The 20322-nt window shown below is 41.1% G+C and overlaps 1 protein-coding gene and 1 long non-coding RNA gene across 2 annotated transcripts; both read right to left on the bottom strand.

Moving 5' to 3' along the window:
• Positions 1-1769: 1769 nt before the first annotated feature.
• On the bottom strand, positions 1770-4999 carry LOC142996239 (tubby-related protein 1-like). Its single transcript, XM_076147152.1, has 9 exons — positions 4890-4999; positions 4331-4519; positions 4169-4251; positions 3897-4061; positions 3580-3692; positions 3391-3499; positions 3200-3298; positions 2776-2947; positions 1770-2692 (listed from the first exon to the last, which is right to left on the bottom strand). Exons 1-9 carry the CDS (start codon positions 4933-4935, stop codon positions 2559-2561), a joined length of 1110 nt encoding a protein of 369 aa, XP_076003267.1. The 5' UTR covers positions 4936-4999; the 3' UTR covers positions 1770-2558.
• A 679-nt stretch (positions 5000-5678) lies between these two features.
• Positions 5679-10655, bottom strand: LOC142996240 (uncharacterized). Its single transcript, XR_012961743.1, has 5 exons — positions 8688-10655; positions 8336-8375; positions 6172-6314; positions 5929-6039; positions 5679-5807 (listed from the first exon to the last, which is right to left on the bottom strand). It is a non-coding gene; the product is annotated as an uncharacterized LOC142996240 (long non-coding RNA).
• Between the last annotated feature and the right edge of the window lie 9667 nt (positions 10656-20322).

Raw genomic sequence — 20322 nt, forward strand, 5'->3', positions numbered from 1 at the left:
TTAAAGTGCTCTTCACTCAAAACGGTGAACGGGACGGTTCTCCATCTTTAGTTGTTTGCTTTTACTTTAGTAAAATCTCGATTTAAAACTGGTGTTGTCTACTTTTGTCCATGTAAAGCGACATTTATCTTTGGCTTGAATAAACTGAAGTCTACGAATTAAAATATTATTAAAAAGGTAAACAATTGCAAGCTTGCATTAAAAATACAAGCAAACCTGAACCTACATTTGGATAGATGGTATTACAAAATAAAAGCATTTCTGAATCATCAAATTCATATCAGCTAATTAAGAGGAATATAGAGTTTCTGTACAGAAACCTTCTGTGTCAGAGGCTGTTTGTGGGAAGAATAATGAATAATTTGCAAAAATAAATATATATATTCTTAAGTTTTTCTATGGACAAAGGACTCCACACCAGTCTGAAGCTGTAAGTGATGGTTCAGGGGTTGGGAAGACTCATCTGGAATTTTGGGGTGTCATGTGTTTAACAGCTTTGCTGTGGCGAGGACAGTGAGGTTTGCCCGTCTGCCAAGATTCTTTACACCACTAACCCCTATTATATTCAATTAGATTTACTATGTTGTCTCTTGTGGTCTATAATGAGTTCAAGGTGACCATGCTGCAGGTATCTGATGCTCTTCTTGTCTGTAAGATATCTCTGATGTAATGTTGTGCTGTGGTGTGTGTGTTGTATCAGGAGACATTATTATTATTATTATCTTTTCGTAAAAGCAGATATAACCTGAAAGGGTACAATTTTAAATCAATCTATATATAAATATGCAGTTTACATATTTAAAATGAGTAAACAGTTATTTAATGGCTGAAGGTTTGAAAGAGAAGATGCTGCAATGAGTTTAAACATACAATATGATTTTTTGGATCTGTAGTAGTTTTCTCCTCTGTTGTCTCTGTGTAGAATATTGAAGCTGAAAATAAATATCACATAATGCCTTACTGCTTTTTCTCTAATTCTAATTCGAATGTGTTGAGGGAAAAACAGAGAACTAAAGAGAATGAATAAATCACTCATAATAAATTCACGCCATGAGATCACTTCCATTTAACAACAGCTCCTTCTGTTGGTCAGTGACATAGTTGCACCTTTGTGTCAGGGCCTAATGCTGTTGCTCAGCTCCTACCATGGTGGAGGTATTGATCCACCAAGCGCACAGTTTGTTTTGGAAATATATCAAAAACCTTCCATTATTGCGGTATTTACTTTTGCAGTTTGGCAATTTCCCATCTTCAGTCAGTGCAGAAACAAAGGGTTAAGCACTCACCTGGGCGCATCTGTCCAGACACTTTGCCAGCTTCAGGCTTCATTTAATCTGCGAGTTTGGACAACCGCCTGAGCAGGTTCAGGCAGAATACACACCTCTCACTTACTCCCAAGTTCCTCTTCCCCAAACAGGTTTTTCACCCTGGGTGCAACTTCAAACCCTTCTCAACACGTTCGGTACTGCAGAGGAGTATGAGTCTGCTTCAACACCCACAAAGGAAAATAAATATTTGTCCTATCTGCCATACAACTCTACCCCTCAGAATGTAAAAGCCTGGCCCAACGTGTGTGTGACGGTGCTGTAATCTCTGTGTCTCAGTTTGTCTTTCCAAGCATAGCGCAGACCCATTGCCAAATCCAGCTTCTTTCTGTGGAATATATTTGTATCTTTAGTTTCACAGACATTATCAACTCAGCAACACAGGAAAGTCAACAGACCGTTTGTGAACTTTCTTTATTAAATAGAAGCTCATCAATTCTCCTAAGCGCTATCAATATTGCTTGAAATGTAACAAAGGCAGCGGTCAGAAAAAAACATCATTTTACAAAATGTTTGAACCAAAATCAGGTAAAAATAAAAATGAGATGGGCAGAAATGTGCACTGATGAATATAAATAAGAATGAATCAGTTTATATAGATAAATGACTATTGTGTTATCTACAATATTAAACTGGCTGATCTATTACACATTTTCAGGAATTGAATATTAAAATGAAATGACTACATCAAATGAAAACAGATGACTTATTTACCTGTTATCCTTGAAAGAAAAGTGTCTTAATCCCTGCGTGTGATTACGTCACATTCTCCACATTAAGGATATTGCGTTGGAGTCTAAATCTTGTAATGACAACAGCACAAAAACAGCACAATAACAGCAAAACATAACACAATACTGAGATGTAGAAAAACCCCAAAGCTGGCCAGCTGAGTGTGCGAGTGGGACTTTCTCTACTGTTGTCTTGAGATCAAATTACAGATTCTCTCCTGCCAAATGTCACACATGGAGTATATGATCAGATATGATGAGATGAGATGAGATGTCTTCAATGTTTTCAATCCTGGAGGGAAACACAGCGGCGGAAAGGCAAACGCACCGGCACAGCAGGTGTTATCACATTCAGTGAACCTTCAGTGAACCGTCACTCATTGTCACCAGCCATCGGAGGAAGTGCTGAAGGTGAGTCCGGAGACGTGCAGAGCTCTAATGTGGGTGCGTGGGCACACTGTGTACTGCTTCACACACTGAGTGGGCACCGGGTATTGGTGTGTTACTCACAGGCTAATTTACCATCAAAGCTGGAGAGTGCAACAGCAAAGGCCTGCACGGCACAGAGAGGGTAGTTAAAATCCAGCGTGAAAATGTCATCGGCTATTCGTCCAAACTGCATCACGATGTAATCCACTGGAAAAGACAAGGGATTTGTTTTGAGTGGTTTGAAGATATTGATCTAATCCATGGTATAAGAGCATGAATACAGTACTCACAGTCTTTGTTGTGGACTATCTGGAAGTTCTTGATGGAGGCCTGGGTGACCCTGCCGTTAAAGTTCAGCACGTGTGATTGTGAGTCTTCGTTCCATACGGGCGTCTTGTTGCGAAGTTCGATCAGATTGTCCATCCTTCTGTTCTGAAGTCTTATTAGCAAACCGTCGCAATCCTGAGGAGGTTTGAGAAACGTGAGTCAGGCTACGTGGAGGATTGTGGGTAAAGCGGGGATGCTGGGATGCTTGAATTTAATGGGTCATGTGATGGTGAACATGGATCCACAATTCAAAGCATCTATGATCGGAAGAGACTACTTGATCATTACACACACTTTCTGATCCCTCATCCTATCTTAATGCACAGCACAAGACACACAGCTCTACTACTTGCAGTAGAATAGTCAATGTTGAAACAACATGCTTACATTTCTTGGTCGCAGAGGAACTCGCTCTCCGTCCTTGTCCATCCCCGGGATGACGATGGTCATCCTCCTGGGCCCCTTTATCCCTAAGACGTTTGTTTCCTGGTGCCAAACACAACCATCAGGATATAAGACTTCTTTCCATCATATGTACTGCAAAGCATAATTGATGGTTTAACTGTTTCACGTCTTACATAGCTGATGCCTGCTAACTCCTGACGTGCGTTGGACAGATCTGGAAGAGCTCGCTCTGGATGCAGAGCATTGTCGAATACACTGAACTTAGTCCCCATTAAGTTTGACCTGTAATGTCATGAAAGAAAATAAAAACTTAAATACTGAACTTAAATGAATGAATGGATGGTTTGTGAAGAGTACATTACCTCAATTTCCCAACAAAATTATCTCCACCTCTTGATAAATCCGTGGCATCAATGGAGACGAGGTAATTTGAGGTGGTGCTTTTCTTCCTCTTCCTCCCAGCCAACAGGAATGTCTACAAAATTGTGAGGACAAAAACGAAAAGTGAAATAGATCAATATCATCACTTAAATATATGTTCTTGGTCATTTTCACCATGTGAGCTTGTTCACCAGACAAGAACAGGAACTTCATTAATTGCAACTTGAGAAGAGAAAATGTATGACTCAGATGAAACAAAGCATGATGAGTATACAGTAGGCCCTGATGAAGCCCTCACCTTCTTCTCGTTGTCCAGGTGAAGGTAATAAATAGGATACATGCTCTTGTCCATCCCCCGCTGGTCCCGGGTCACCCTGCACTTCACCGTCACGCCCTGTGGAGCCGGCTGCATCACAAACGTCTCCAAGTTGTCGAACTCAATCTCCGGTGTTGGAGCTCGATCCTGCTCACAAAGGAGCAAAGGAGAAGGTTTTCATTCTTGCCATCCATGTTTACAGCAAAACATTTCACCCCTCTGCTCTGAATTTGAATCTCTTTAATGACACTCGCCTTTTTCTTCTTCCCTTTGCCCTTTTTCTTTTTGGATTTCTCTTCCTTTTCTGATTCAGAGTCGGCGCTCTCTTCCGCTTTCCCTGTAACAGACAGCAGGTTTCCCAAATACTCATCTTAGAAATCACAGGAAGGAAGTGAAGAGGTGGAAGAAACGCTCACCTTTCTTCTTTGTCTTCTTGTCTTTGTCCTTGTCTTTGTCCTTGTCCTTGTCTTTGTCTTTGTCTTTGTCCTTGTCCTTGTCCTTGTCTCCTGAAGTATTGAACATGGATGCTGCCCCAGAAGAGGATTTCTTCTTGGACTTGGTTGACTTTAACTCCGCTTCACTCCCATCACTGTCTGATTTGGCAGCTGGTTGAATATCAGATACAGCCTGAATATTAACACTGAATGTCTTAAATGTTTAAAAACTGTTTCATATCTTTAGTTGTGGTGATATTCTGAGAGTTTTTTTTTACAGTTTGATCTGATCTTTTCATGGCTATTTACCTTTTCTTTGCTATGATCATATTAAGTGATATTCAGTATAATGTTGCATGCACATTTCCCAACAAAGACGAGCAAAGCGCCAACACACACATCCACATATCAAGTAGCCATTGAGTATAGAAACAGCTACAATGCAGCATCTCAGGGGAGGCAAAGAGGAGACAACACTTTGGAAAAGCAGAACGTATTAAGTTTCTATATTAATCAAATATCTGTTCCAAAATATATTCACCTTTCTTCTTGCTTTTGGACTCTTTGTCTCCATTTATCTGGAACATAGAAGCTGGTTCCTTCTTCTTCTCCTTCTCCTTTGACTTGGATTTCTTTTCTTTTCCATCTGAATCTTTGTCCTCTGAGAGGAAAAACAAGTACAATAAATGAATAATGTTATCCACACACTGAAAGGTTTAGTTTAGATCCGTGGTGAGAGGTGCTGGCAAATGTAATGTTGATGAAATAAATGCTATTAATTCCAAACTAAATCCAGCACTTTTCCTGTTCCTGTACACTTAGAACATTACAGGACGGTGAGGCTGGTTCAGCTTTCCATCATAAGGCACCTGAAATAACTATTTGGCCAATGATATCACAATATCATCCTGAACCTACTTTGCCACAGTGGGACATTGATATGCTCCATGGTGGAACACCGGGTGAAGCTGTGAGCCACATGCAAGAACTACTGACATGACTGGAAGGCCCATCTGAAGTTGGGGTTAGTTTGGAGAAGATTCAACCAAATGGTTTGGAAAAGACCAGCAACACTCTGAGCTATGATGTAACTCAATATTATAATGATAAAAGAAGTGGTGACACTGAAGAATGACCAATAAAGGCCCAAAGCTTTAATGGGATGTGAGAAACATCTGCTCTCCTACAGACTTCTGAGAAAATAAAGACCAAATGACTTCAAGTTTGTGCACCATGGTTCATTTTCTGTTGCTTTGAGCACGAAACACACACTGAAAATATCACCCATCACCATCACAGTGGAAGTTGTTTGAATGCTTCTTGCCTTTAGATTTGGATTTCTTCTCCTTGCTGGAACTTGCAGCTGTTGAAGTGTCCTTCTGAGTCTTCTTTTTGGTTTTCTTCTTGAGAGTGTCGTCCTCGTCAGCTTCGTCATCATTCTCATCATCTGTGTCTGAACCTGCAGAGATACATTTCGGAATTATTGCGTTTTGTCAAACATGCTAATTGTGGGGCATTTTCTTCACAGTCTGGAGCATCTTCCTTTGTTTTCCCAGCAGAAACAGTGGTTGATGACTTACTTTTCTTCTTTTTTGGAGCACTTTTGACTTTCTTCTTGGGTTCTTTTTCTTTATCCTTTTCTGGTTCTTCTTTGTCTTTTTCTGTTTTCTTTTTCTTTACTTTCTTTCCATCTGCGATGTTTGACGGATGAGGGAGCACAAAAGCATTCAGATTACAATGATAGATTTTATCGTCTATGGGTGTTTTTTTCGGAGATAGCTGAAGTTTCTGGTTTCTTTGAAGCAAACATTGAAGTTACTTACTTTGGACAGCGGGACTCTCCTCTTCTGATGCATCTTCATTCTTCTTACTCTTTGTTTTTTTGGACTTGGCCTCAGTTCCATTTGACTTGGCTTCTGTTGTGCCATTGGCCTCATCTTTCTTCTTCTTTGGCTTCTAGGGATCACTGTAAGGAAACAAATGACTCATGAGTCTCGTGGATGAAGGAGAGGATTGCACAGGAAATATGAGCGTGCACAGGCTGAGCACAATGAAAACTGGGAAAGCATGAAAACACTCAAAGCACTACTTTGCTACTGAGCATCTTAAGAATAATAGTCACTCACCGTTGTGTTGTGATTTGAAGCAAAAGGGAGGAATGAAGAAATGCTCGTTAGGTTGACACTCTGAACACTTACAATTACAGTTGACTGAATTGTTTCGTCTTCCCATACAACAGCTGAGGTCTTCACTAAGAATCATCACATTCCCATAGAATAGGGGACTTCAACCATGTTAGCGTGAATGCTAAAAAAGTTCAGATGAGGCATTGATGTGTTTCCCCCCTGTGAACTTACTCTGTCATACTTACTCTATTCTATTCTGTTTTGGGGTTTTTTATTTTTAAACTCAAGATATCTGTGCACCATCGGCATAAAGGACGAGGAGCATGCTGACACTATTCCAAGCACACAGAAGCAGGTCAGTGGGATCACAACCAGTGTCATTCAAAGAGAGACACTAAAGGTAATCCTATTACACACAGATTCTGCCTATTTCTGTCCTCAGACAATCCACAACTAATGTCATAGCAGCAGACATGTAGGCATTGTTTGGTGATTTGGTGAATTCATGAATATCTCATACATGCATTATCCAAATAAGTTACTTTGTCAGCTTGTTCTCCTTTCTTAATATCGGATCTGTACTTTTGTAGAAGATGAGTACAGTGAATGTGTTTACTTCACTAGGCGGTTGAATAAATTAAATATCTATGTTTAGGAATTTATGATCAAATGTCAACCTTCCATATTTTTATAAAATGCCAGAATATTTCCACCTAATTATGATAGAGGCCATATTGTTACATGACCTTACAGCAAGAAAGACAAATTACAAGTATGTGTAAATACATACACACACACAATGTGTACAGAATAAATTACAATACAATACATCTACTATATATATGATGCTATACGCCTTTAATGACACAAACAGACTCTAGAGTCCTTTTAGTTTGGATGTCACCACAGCACCTGTGAGTGCGACTGGATTGCCTTCAATCCCTTGTGCGTGCTTCCACACATGGTCCCCAGAAAGGAGAACGCTATCTGATTAAAACTTTGGATTTCCACCAAGATGCAAGATAATGATCAATTTAAAGCGCCCTGCACTGCAGTAATGCAGTAATGATATTCAAGTCATGTCACAAAATTGTACCAGCTGGTTAACCTTTAATAATCTCTATGCTGGCATTCACATAGACAGCAGTTAGCTCACATGGGGGAGATTATAGAGATTATACTGTACTTTGTATAATCTTATATATATAACCTTTCAATGTATTTTAGAATTTTAATTAAAATCCCTAAAATTACATCAATTATATATACTAAAGTAATAGTATAGGGGGGGAAATTGTCAAACACATTGCATCCCAAAACCCAAGTATAACACAACATAATGCAACATGAATCAGTATAGGAGTTATTAGAGTCTTACTAAAGTAATATTCTGTAAGGTTTTCCCTCTCAACTGCTTCACTAAGCAGCTGAATGAATGGTGGAAAGTCTTCTTACTTGAATATCTCTCTAAAACCACAAACCACAGCCCCACCCATTTACCTTCTCTGCAGACATGGTGTGGCCTTCAACTTCTGCCCTACCACATTCTGTTTCGCTTTCAGAGGTTAGAAAATGAAAAAGCCGTCTTCTCACGGGAGATAATGAAAGAGTGAGAGAGCCCTGTACTCACTGTGTCTCCATCAGCAGAAAGTTGGTAATAGGATTTATGTGTAAAGCCATCTGCTCTGGAGAAACGCGTCAACAGACGAAACCAACAAAAGCTCGGGAGGAGGGCCAGGAGTTGTTTATCACATTCAAAGCTCTAAGGCTCAATGTGAATTTGGGTTCTCATGGGGCACTCAGGACAGCCTCAGTAAAAGCATCTTACACAGTCTATAGATCACCTTTTACAAGAGATTACCTTCACAACCTGTCGCTGCAGTCCTTCATCCTCTTGAATCCTGGGACAAACATAATGCACAATGTTATTTCTTTTATTGTGTTAGCTATCATGAAGATATTTATTTTGCAATATCTGATCTAAGATAATATATATGTCTTAGCCAACAGCTGTCACCCAAAAGCTTCTCCAGTTACCCTGCTGAACTGTGTCATTCTTACACTGAACAGGTCACACAGGGTACGAGAACTGGAAGTAAGTCAACCAGTAACAACCATTGACGAATCAGTGCAGTGGTGCCATTGGTAGGCACACAGGGAAAACTTGCTCAAGCGATGTGTTATGATGAATAAAGCCAGTAACGCTGACATACCTGTCCTGGGTCCAGACCTCTTTCAGGGCATCCTTTTGCAGAGGCATGGCTGAGGTGAGAGACAGTTCTATCTAGACTGTGACTTAAAGAACAAACATTAGAAACAGAGTTCATTGATATCCAATGAAAACACAGCACTTAAACGTGCTCTTTTAGCAGGTGGTAGTGTTGCTGTGCAGTGTGAGTCTGTGTAGTCTCATGCTGGGCTGCGAAAGCCCATGAGATTCCAGACATGTCTGGTAGGCCCGTAGCCGTGAAGAAAGAGGTCACATGACCTGACTTCTAAGAGGCTTTTTAGCAAATCGACAACCACCCAACCTGGATTCCCTGACCATTCAACTGGGATTACTGTAATCAGCTAGTCACCATCTGTGAACTGCATTGTTTTTCCTTTGAAAAAGTACAACGTTTGCCCAGTAAAGGAAGAAATGTGGTTTTGATTTACTTTAATGTGGGAGTGTAAAATTGATTCAGTTCAACAAAATGACTTTTGAGATTTGATTTGAGATGTGTTGCATCAACATAAGAGTCTAGACATGACAAAAGCTTGTTTGAATCCCAGAGAATGTGACAAACTGTTTCCACAGATTAACTGTTGCAGTTCAGATTAACTGCATAGAATCCTGATGCATAATATTAGTGTAAAGCAAAGTGATGTTGATAAAACAGAACCACATTATATAAATCAATAAATTCTAAAGTAAGTCCTAATAAATTATTCAAACTGTATGTGTGTGATTTCTTTGCTCAACCACCAGATGCTGCTGTATCCCAAGAGAGAAGAACGACCGCGGCGCACAAAAGCCTCAGTTTGGGCACCAGGGGGCACATGGAGGTAATGAAATTAATTCTTGAATATTTTGAAAATGATCAACCAAGTCTGAACAGTATTATTTCAAAGTAGAACAAATATAACATCCAGTGGGAAAACAGGTTTTATACAACGTCAAACACGATGTGCGTCTTATTGGGTTGTGTGTTCTGGAGGAGAAGGGAGGAGCGTATAGTCACAGCCGAGGTGAACAATAACACATGTGATGTTTGTAGGTTTATAAGGCTCGGTCCTTTGTCTCGCCACGTCGTCGTCTTATTCACTCGGCCCAGTCTGCTGACCACTGAAAAGGGACAAGACTAATGGCTCTGCTGGCATTTCTGCAAAGGCTTGACAGTAACATAGCGGTTGGCAGGCAGCCTAAGGAAGGCCAGCGACCTCGAGGGAGCAGAGGAGAGGCCATCAAGATCTTAAAGAGACAGAAACCACAGTGTGCTTCGCTTACATTTCCAATTTCATGTCAGTTTTGTTTTATTGCTGCTAGCACGATGGTAAACGTTGTCAAAGCAATGAGAAGCAGCGAGAGAGAGTATACCGGAGAGGCCATAAAACCAGCTCTAACTATACCAACAACTGTAACAACAAGCCTGAATGAAATGAAAACACATTAATCAAAGTTATGGTGAAACAGGGACCACTCACAGCAGTTGTACAAACACTAAACCAGGAGAAATTATGGTAAATACATAAAGGTAGAGCGCTCCGGTGGCAGTGACCGGTGTTTGACGGGGGGACTTGATGGTGATATTTTAGTTCACCCATGAGGTTACTGCTGAAACAGCACGTTAGCGAGGACATGAACCCAGTGGCACTGTGAAGCCTGGTGAATCATCAACACGGAGAGGGCCCATATCTCAGGAAGGGCAAACAATGAAGACGAAACAGGAAAATCTGGGTTAAATGAGTCTATCCCCTAAAGAGGGATTGTTGCACGGAGGCAGGAGAGGGAAGGGTGTGTATCTCTGTGTGTCTGTGTGTGTCTGTGTGTGTGAGAGAGAAAGCGAGAGAGAGAGAGAGAGAGAGAGAGAGAAAGAGAAGGAGAGATACAATAGCAGGAGGTCTCTTTTCCATCAGCAATGTAAATAGAAAAGTGTTATTCATAAGCAAAAATAGTGTATTGGGTACAGAAATAGAAAAAGATACAATGGATCATTAAGGTCACAAAAAATACCAACCAAGGAGTATAATTCCTGTCATGTCCCATCATAAATGCTTTCACAATGCAGCTGTAATATTAGTGGTGTGATTGACTGCCACCATGTCATGATGGCCTTTGCCTGTTTCTCCCCCAATGCATGCTGGGATTGGCTGAAGTCCTTCAACATTATACAATATCAGTGGGTGTAAAACACAAAGGGATGAGAAGTAAAACATGGCTAGAATCAGAAGCTTAGGTATCACATCCCAGTTTGTACACATGTGCTCTTCCCTGAACCATCAGCTTTGGCTGTGTGGAGAGACACTGCTGTAACAAAACATTGAGTTTCACACGCATGCTTAAGCAGCGCAACGTCAAATCTAATGAGGAGCAAATTGAGAACACTCCTTCACTCACAATTCTCTCTGCTTGCTCTTCCCTGTTAATAAAATCCCAGCTAGGAATAAGGGGATCATGTTCAACATGGAGTGCATTACTTAACCTAGATTGACCCATAAGAGAGACACAAGATAGAAGTGGGGCCACTGAAAACATGACATCACTATGATAGCTGCACAGTAAACAGGCTCAGCTAATGGAAGGTCCCAGAGGACGGTGAGAGTTCTCACATACTGGGCCAAAGAGACCATTAAGACCAGCTGACTGATTATCAATACACAAACAAAAGTGCAGATGTGCATAGATGTAGAGGCAATCACATCGTGCATACATGTACCCTCATGCACATGGTGTGGGCAATAGAAACAGTGGGACCACTGGCCAGAAGAACTGGGATTTTGTGATTCACTGGTTCTTCAAGTTTTGAGGTTTTGAATCGTTACACTGAGCCGGAACGCACCTGCAGCTGAGTCATGCTGTCTACAAACTAGAAATGCATTTCCTGAAGAAAATGTGCTGTGATCGCAACTGCTGAAAGGTTTTGCCCAATGCTGAATAAATTCCTGGAAGATTGAAGATGAAGTGTGAAGGCCTGAAAAATGTTTGAACGGTTTCTATACCAGAAAGTATGAAGAAGTTAGAAGGGAGTATGAAGGCCTGAAGGGAGTCTGAATGTATTTTAACAGTGAATAGCTGAAAACGCTTTAAACTGGGAGGCATTTTAAACTGACAATCTTGACAAAACCTAAAAGAATGAAGCCTGTAGGCCTGAAATATATCTGAATGGCTTCGTACCTGAACGAATGAAAAAGTTATGAGCAGTTTGAGTGACAACTAAAGCACAAATCATGTGAAGCTGCGGGTTGTTTATAAACAACAGGTGCAGCCAATTGAGACAGAGCACAAAGTATCCAGTCTACATGTAAGCAGGTGTCCTCCCTCCGTCTACATCATATATTTGACTTGTTTCTGAGTGGTGGCTACACTTTGAATTACTGCTTGATGGTGTTACACTTTATTGAAACATGTCTGTACTCACCTGACAAGACAAGACACATTCCACTTTACTGATCTATCAGCATGTGGGATCAAAGGAATAGATCCCCAAGCCATTGCAATGTTGCACACATGCTTGCGTGATCAATTCCATAGGTATATATACGATATATTTGTCGCCTTATCATCTTCTTTGTGTTACATGTTAGCTACATATGTTTGTGTACTGGGGTATTATATTCAAGTAATACCATAAACAAGCATGGTAAGATTTTTGTTTTCATTTATTCCCATACTTATTGCTGGGAAGTTGTGCCTTGGTTTTTTTCGTCAACTGCCAAGATGGAATCTGTGACTCTTAACTCCCAGTTCACTGGCACTCATGTTAACGAGCAATATTAACAAATTGTTGATGTAATGATAACATAGAAGGACTGGCTGAGCGTTTCCAAGACGTACACTGTCAGTGCAGCTCTCCCAGGCAGCTGCATGCATAGATACTTACTGTAAATTCCATAGACAACTGTGTTTTCATAACCTGATAACATAGAGACAGCTATACAGAAATAGCCCTTCCTCCTGTCATCTATTCATCATTGTTACTACAGTAGGCTATGTGACCTTTGCCTCCCTTTCCAGTCCACTGATAGCATTGTAAAGGGTCACTGTGTTTCTGTAGACTACCATCATCCAGCTGTGCAATGAGTTTGTCTTTAAATGCAGTCGAGAAGAGTGAAGGGAGCCTTGCTTGAGTGTCTGTGGTAGGATCCATCAGAAAAGGTGTGGAAAGTTGCCTATCCTGTTCTTCCATGTGTTTGTTTTAATAACTGGCACCTCAGTAAAGTAAAAAAAAAAAGTGCTCAGGTCTCCTCCTCCCCTGCTGGCCTCCGGTATTACACAGTAATCAAATGACTGTGTCCCCGTATGACACCTGTAAAGTCAACTTTACCACTTAGATAAAGCAAACACAGCACAATTAACTTGCCAGATGCAAACACATGAAGGGTTGCTAGCGATGTGTTTACACTGTGATCATTCAGCACTGCTTAATCCTCTTCTTAAGCTTGATTTGATCTTATCATTACTTGAAATATTTTACATTCAAAGCTTAAGAGAACTAGCAGACTTAGACTACTATAAAGGTGTGTCAAGGAGGAAGTACTGCAGAAGGACAATAGGCAGACATAAAGGCAGAAAAAGTTTGTGAACTGTAACACAAGCAGCACTGAGCCTCATGAGAGCTTGACACTGAAATGGAGGACAAGGTATCCAGGAAATAGTGCTGTAGCCTGCATTTCCTTTTCTCTGTGTGTGCGTACAGTACATGTGTGAGAGTGATAGAGACCAGCCTCTCCTACCAGACTGCCACAGATCTCGAACATATGGACAGATGCCTTAAAACCGCTGAGCTGCCATAGGCTGGCATTGCCGTGAGAGAAGGAAATAAAGTCCTGAGAGTGGTCACAGGCTCTGAGAGAGGGTGGAGGGAGAGGGTGCAAAGAGCCAGCGTTCTCTCACAGACTTGTCCCCGCCGCTTTTCTGAAACAGGCAGTGCTCTTTTGAAACGGTGCCAATGGAGGCTGGCCCAAGCCCTTGCAGCTGAAACTTTTACAAGCTCAGTGTGCGAGAGCAGGAAGAGACACAGTAGGATTTGTTAAAGGAGTTTTTGCAGCTTCTCTCTCTCCGTTTCAGTCCTAGCCCTGCCTGAGTTTCTGTAGAATGACTTTTTATTCACTACAAATCCTTTGAGGATGTATATACAGAGGGGTTCTGGGGAAAAAATGCGAGGATTTGTATAGAAGGCAATAACTGCTGCAAAAAAACTGAGAAGACAGTGACGTCAGAGAGGAAGCTGTCCTGGATACTGCCTGAGGAGAGAGACTGATAAGTGTAACTGGGCACTGAGGCACTTGGAGTGGAGATGCTTGAAATAAAACTATTGTGTCCTATTTTGGATAGAGACATTGGATTATTTTGATGAGTTTACATTTCTCGATGGTGAGCCGGAAGACAAATCGTCTTCGATCTGTGTCTTTCCAGAGGTTGATCCTTTCGTTGCCAGCTTCGTGACGTTTTCTTTTTTCTTTACTTCGGACTGGTTTGGTCAACACTCAAAACCGCGCATTTGGTTTGTATGTTCACTTAACTAATTTCCACAGACTACTATAACCAAACTGAATCAGAACCTTGTTGGATTCCCCTTTTTTTGTCTGCAACAAATCCAAATAAAACCACAGGTGCAGAACGACTGAAGACATCTGGAATGACTACCGAAAATGGGAACTGTGAGGCATGTACTACCTGGGAAAGATGCCAACTGCTGACAAAAGGCTTTACGTCTCTGTGCTCTGAGCGAAGCCTTTAACTTCCTTGCTCCGAGATTCTTCGGGGATATCTGGCATTGACTTGTTTGGCCAACTGCAGATAAACCCATCAAACCTTTTGGCATTGTTGCAAAACAGGATTTAAGTATGTAAGTACTCACTTCTGATACTTATTTCTATCTCATTCCAGCTGCATTGCCTACAGTCAGGGCAGATGTCTGTTTGATGACACAGTTCATGTGAGCTCTTCCTTTGCGTGAGATGAGTTCACTTGGTAAACTCAATGACCTACCCTCAGTGTACCCTATTCAGGCTCCACGTGAATTCCATATCTTTGGTAGGTGTGTTAAGGCAAAATAGTGTGACTTTATTCTTTCTTTCTCTGCCTCCTTTTCTCTTTCTCTCTCCCCTTTCTGAGCGTGGTGAAAGTGGGCAGGGAGAGAGGAGGGCATGGCCCAGAAACTCCTCTCAAGCCCCAGCCCCTGTTTGACTGGGGCTGCTTGCTGGTGTACGGCTCAGCCTTTCCCTCGTCTTACAGGCGAAAGAGAGGGATGTGGAAATGCATTCTTGCCTCCTTTTCTAACCCGCCTTTGTTTTTTCACCGCCATCATGGCCTATTCTCTGCGTCTGAATACTAGCCTGATCTGTACAAAAAGTCTCCTGCAGGTATTTCAGATTTTTGATTCTGCTTGTTTGGGCCTATTATTTCTCTTTGTATTAAACTCTCTCCCGATATTGGTTTCCGTCTCACTTTTACAGTTCTTCGGTCACCTTCCACACTGTACACGTGTCTGCTTTGCCTAAATCTGCACCATTTTTGTTTGTGTCAACTCACACCAGGGTCTTGTTCTGAGTAATGCAGTTTCTCCGGTTAAGTGCATTAAGAGATTATCACCAGTGTATGTATACTTCTCTAACGAGCACGCGACTGATCGGTGAAACCTGCCCGAAATAAAAGTATCCTCAGAGTTTTAAGAGTACACGGCTGTAACACCATTAAGCTGTAATTTACAAATCGCTGTGCTCCTAGCAAATATAATGACCTCACCAGTGAATACGTGGAGATAAGACGTTTAGCTCTGTTAACTTAACATTGTGGTTGCAGGATCATTGGGCGTAGGTGTGAGAAAACTGATGCAACCTAAAATGTTCCTCGTGTACTTAACATGCATTTCTATCACTAAATAAAAAAGGATTCTATCTGGGTAGAGAAAAGCATCCCGGGGAATGTGATTACTGTAGTAGGCGGTCAAATGGTGTCTTATAGAGGTGCTCCTAACTGCACTGCTGCTATTTGATAGACCTATTTAGAAACCAGTATGAACCAGATCCCTCTGATGCAAGCATTGTTCTATACATGAAGGGGCTTGTATTGTAGGTTTGCAGGGTCTCCGTTTCAGAGTCTCTGTGGTTCATTTGGTTCGTTTTCTTATGTTGACAGGCACCAATGTTTTTTCAATTTATTCCATAAACACAAACCTTTTAGATCTTCACTGTCAAACTGGCAAACTGACATTGTAAACATGCACGTGTGTGCATTTGAGTGCGGTGTTGTTTGCATATGTTTGAGTCCGTTTTTTGAGTGCATGTTTGATTTGTGACATACAGTATAGCTCACTGTACAGATAGGGTGAATAAAAAGGAGGGGGAGGGGGGCACAGAGAGGATGGACAGAGAGAGGAAAGGATCTTTTATATCCCTCCGCCAGCTCCCAGATGAACTTGCAAAGCTGCTTGATGATGTGTTTTTTAGGAAACCCATGTCCTCTGTAGAATAGAGCTATTACTAGGTTCGCCAAGATCAAAGTCTTTTTTTTTCTTTTCTGCCTTTATCAGGACATACAGTGTATCCTCTTCCTGTTTGTGTGCTACACTGATTCAAAGGCTATAAACAGAATTTGATTGTATTTTTTGACAGTCATTTTTCACAAGTTAACACTCAAAACACCTAAACAGATGACCTGGACATTCCACTAATTTATTAGCATTTGTCTTTTCATTGAACACTAGATAGGCAGATTTCCTGTGAGAGGACAAAGCACCAAATGTTGACTTGTCACTGTGCATTGTATAGTAGATTCAACTACAAGAGAAGGTGGTATGACAGTGAGGCCAATAGTACAGGAAACAAAACAACATATAGGGCAACAGTGGCTAAAAATCAATGACTTCAGCTTTTAAACCATAATTGTACTCCTAATTTACTCACCTGTGTTAGTATAGAAACATGGGTGTGTGCCAACAGCTTAGAATGACTCTCCTGTTATTGATAATCAACATTGTATAGAACTGACAATTGGCTCAACTAATATTGAAAGAGCATATGGCACATTGTCAGCCAGCCAAACTGATCTGAGCCCAATGAATAGGATATATTGTATCTTAGATGATGACATTTCACTCAAACCTCAGGTCCACACAAACACGGCCACTTATAAACACATATGGACAACCTGGGCAGTAGGAACAAAGGCGAGTCTCTTGTGGTTGTTCGAGCACCACGGTTAGATGTACGGCCACCGAGCATCTGGCAGCTGGCTACACCACCGTACTTTCCTCTGTTGTATCATACACCCTTTCTGACATGGCATCCTCTCATTGCTGGGCTGCCAGTACTCTCCTCCCCCCTCAGCAGTGGGCATTGCCACACTGCATCCACGACATCACCCCCCCTTTTTTTTGCCTCATTGAGATGCAGCTTGGCACGCAGACAATGCCCATTTCTTGGCACCAAATATTGGAGAGAGCTGCATAAGAGAATCAACCACAGCCTTTTCTCTCACAGTGATCCCTGTATTTCGCCGATTCGCACGGACCATTGGCTACTTGTAATGGTATTTTTTTTATTGTTCCTTTGTTGAAGAAATCCTAAATTGTATGGCACCTGGACACTCGACTATATGGATATCTTTAAGTGTTAGCACATAGAGAAGCGCTACTCTGGGCATCTCTATCTGAAGCAACAGTGCATGATGATCTGTGTATCGATTGACAGTTTGTTCTGAGTTAGGTTATGGATTTGTAACAGGATTCCTTCATTATAATCTACAACAGAGCAGCCATTTTCTGTTTGGTAATACTCAGTAATATCTTGGGAATACACTGTAAAAAAAGAAAGAAAGAAAGGAATCATATCCATGTGAATTCCTTGATTGTGTCCAGTTGCGTTTCCAATAAATCCTGTGGACTCACTGATTTATTGGAAACGCAAATGATGGCTTGGATTGCTAGAAAAATGTGTGTTTGACAAGGATGAAATGCATCCACGATCACAAATAGTCAGTAGTGAGGAAACTATCAAGTTAAGAAATAATAAAATAATATGTACCTGCCTGTGGTTGTACAGACTAAATTAACATACAGCATACTTTTGTTAATTACCCTTGTTTTGTTGCGTAATATAACAGGAAGTATGTTTTTAGCTTTGTCAAAGTTACTTAACTTTATGGTCACGCCAGTATTCTCTATAAGACAAACCCATTGGTCCTGAAATGAGCTGAACGCTTTGTTTGATTATGCTTTTCCTTTGTAATATAATAATTTAATGGTGATGTCAACACTTTACCTGTACACACCTGGTTAGACACACCCATGAAGTATGGGCAAGTATTGACACAGCTGGTCAATCAGAACGTACATAGCTGGCTCGTCAGGAGGGGCGTCTTAAAGAGACAGTACCCAAAGCTGCAGCTAAGGAAAAGGGAGAGGTGGGTCGATGCGAAAAGAAAGCGAAAATTACAAGATGGGAATCCTAAATCTTAAGGGAAAACTTTGTGTGAGGATTTGTGTGATAGCAGCTAAGCAATCTTCAAACTAGAGTCTTCAGAATTCAACTCAAGCACCACTGCTTTGATAGCAGAATACAAATTGCCATCCTGGTTATTCTAATCTTCCTCATCACTCACATGTGCCATCAACTGATTTAAAAACAAATGGCAAAAATGGAGTTTGATGTAATCACTGTTCCAGACAGAAAAGCCAACACTGGCACATGCTAACAACTAACAACTGCAAAACACTGAGCCACTGTGCTGCCCAGAGTGGGAAATTATAATATTATGGTAATTTCACATATTATCACCCACATTCTAATTTCATAAATATCACCAATGCAACAATATCTATCACAATGTCTACCAGTACTTTCCATATTTTAGGTCTTAAGTGTATTCGCTAGGCATTAGCATTAGGCTAACACCTTGACTTTGCCCTGTAACTTTGATATTTGACTGATTTGAAGCCACAAAAACAGCAAAGTTCCTGCCAGTGACAACAACATGATATAACACCAGAACATTCTCACTGAATATTCTCTCTGGCAGTTGAGATAAACTTGTTTTCGCTGTATTTCCTGTTTGTTATGGTGGTCTTGGCTTTACTTTCTCTACACCAGGGTAGTGTAGTGTAGAGTAGAGTAGTAGTCCACAATTTATTGTTACAGCTTTTAATTTCTAAAGTAAGATTTAATGTATGTTTGCACAGTGCGCCCTCTCTACTGGCCAGTAAGTAAGCAGAGGAGTTTGATACCATTTACCATCTAATTAATTCAACATCTTAATTAAGGCCTCCCACTCTCTGCTGCCCCTGTGCCTCCTCATTCTGCCCCGGCGAGCTCGGCCGGCACTGCAGCCTCATGCCTGCCAAAACATTTCAATCACTGTCGACATTAATTAGGCCAAAGAGGAATTCAGATTGTTAATAAACTGCCCGGCTGCTTTTCAGCCAGCAACGGTTCACATGCTAATTTATGCAAAGTGTCCTAGTCTCTGCACGGTTTGAGCATCATCGACTACAACAGTGTCTGTGCTCAGTCAGTCCAGCCAAAGCACAGCTCTGTCGGGGCCCAGACAGCTCTGCCCAGCTTGTGTCCGAGACTCTCGTTGGCACAGTAAACAAACTGCTTTTTCAAAGGGCTTGAAGTGGCTTTCAAAAAAACAACAACTTTCAGCTTCATGAAACAATTGAAATCCCTCGAACGATTTGTACTTGTGTTTTTGCAAATTTGTGAATCAGTATAAATCATGAAAAACAAAGCCAATTTAAATCATACTGTATAGGGTGAAATATAAACTATATATTAAGTTTAGAATGTGGACATGGACATTATTTATTTTATTTCTATTTATTCATTTTCTTCACTTTGCTTGCAGGATGTAAAGACTGAAAGGATGCATGTGAGTAATAAGACATACAGTAAAATGCTAAAGGCTTTCACTACTTTCACCCTTTCCTGTATGGACCCTATGGATGTCAAGCTCGCACTAGACAGCAGACTTTCCTTTGTGAGCACTTCTGCAATGTAAGCGAATGAACAACATGTCTGCCATCTCTTATTCCCAAACCCCAGCCAAATACATTTTCACCGACAAATACAAGGGGGTCAGATATCGCTTACATTAACACAGTAGCAAAGCTGTATGCAGCCTGGATGTTACAACACAGCCTACACGCTTACTTGTCTGGAGAGGAAATTACTCCTTGAAGGCAATTCCTGATAAAAACCGTTACCAGAACTTAATTACAGCAGGGGTGTCCTCTGAGTAACACGGTTGCATGGTGTGTGTGTGTATGCGTGTCAGTATGTGGCATGAAGCAGGTTCTATTAAATACAGCAAAGTGCAAACACGCTTTGATCCAGTTAAAATGCTGACTCAACTTTTCTTTCTTCATTTCTGTCTCACAGTTCACCAGTCAAGTTTCCTCTGCAGCACTTTCCAACATCTGTCCTTGAGGCTGAGGTAGTAGATTGAATAGTTGTGGGGTTTGTGTACTCCCTCTGAGATAACTATACAATCTACTGTCTTTCCTAAAGAGATGGAATGATCTGCTGTAATGCTGAAGAATGTTGGAAAGATCTCTGTTTGAAGGCAAACATTCCAGGAAGAGAATGAAGGAATGACAGCAACAATGGCAGAGCTGTTCTAATCTATGTGGCTTGAAGGTTTTC

Source organism: Genypterus blacodes, unplaced genomic scaffold (genome assembly GCF_046128005.1).
Source record: "Genypterus blacodes isolate CSIRO-AG114 ecotype Tasmania unplaced genomic scaffold, CSIRO-AGI_Gbla_v1 ptg000037l_1, whole genome shotgun sequence".
Taxonomy (NCBI): Eukaryota; Metazoa; Chordata; class Actinopteri; order Ophidiiformes; family Ophidiidae; genus Genypterus; species Genypterus blacodes.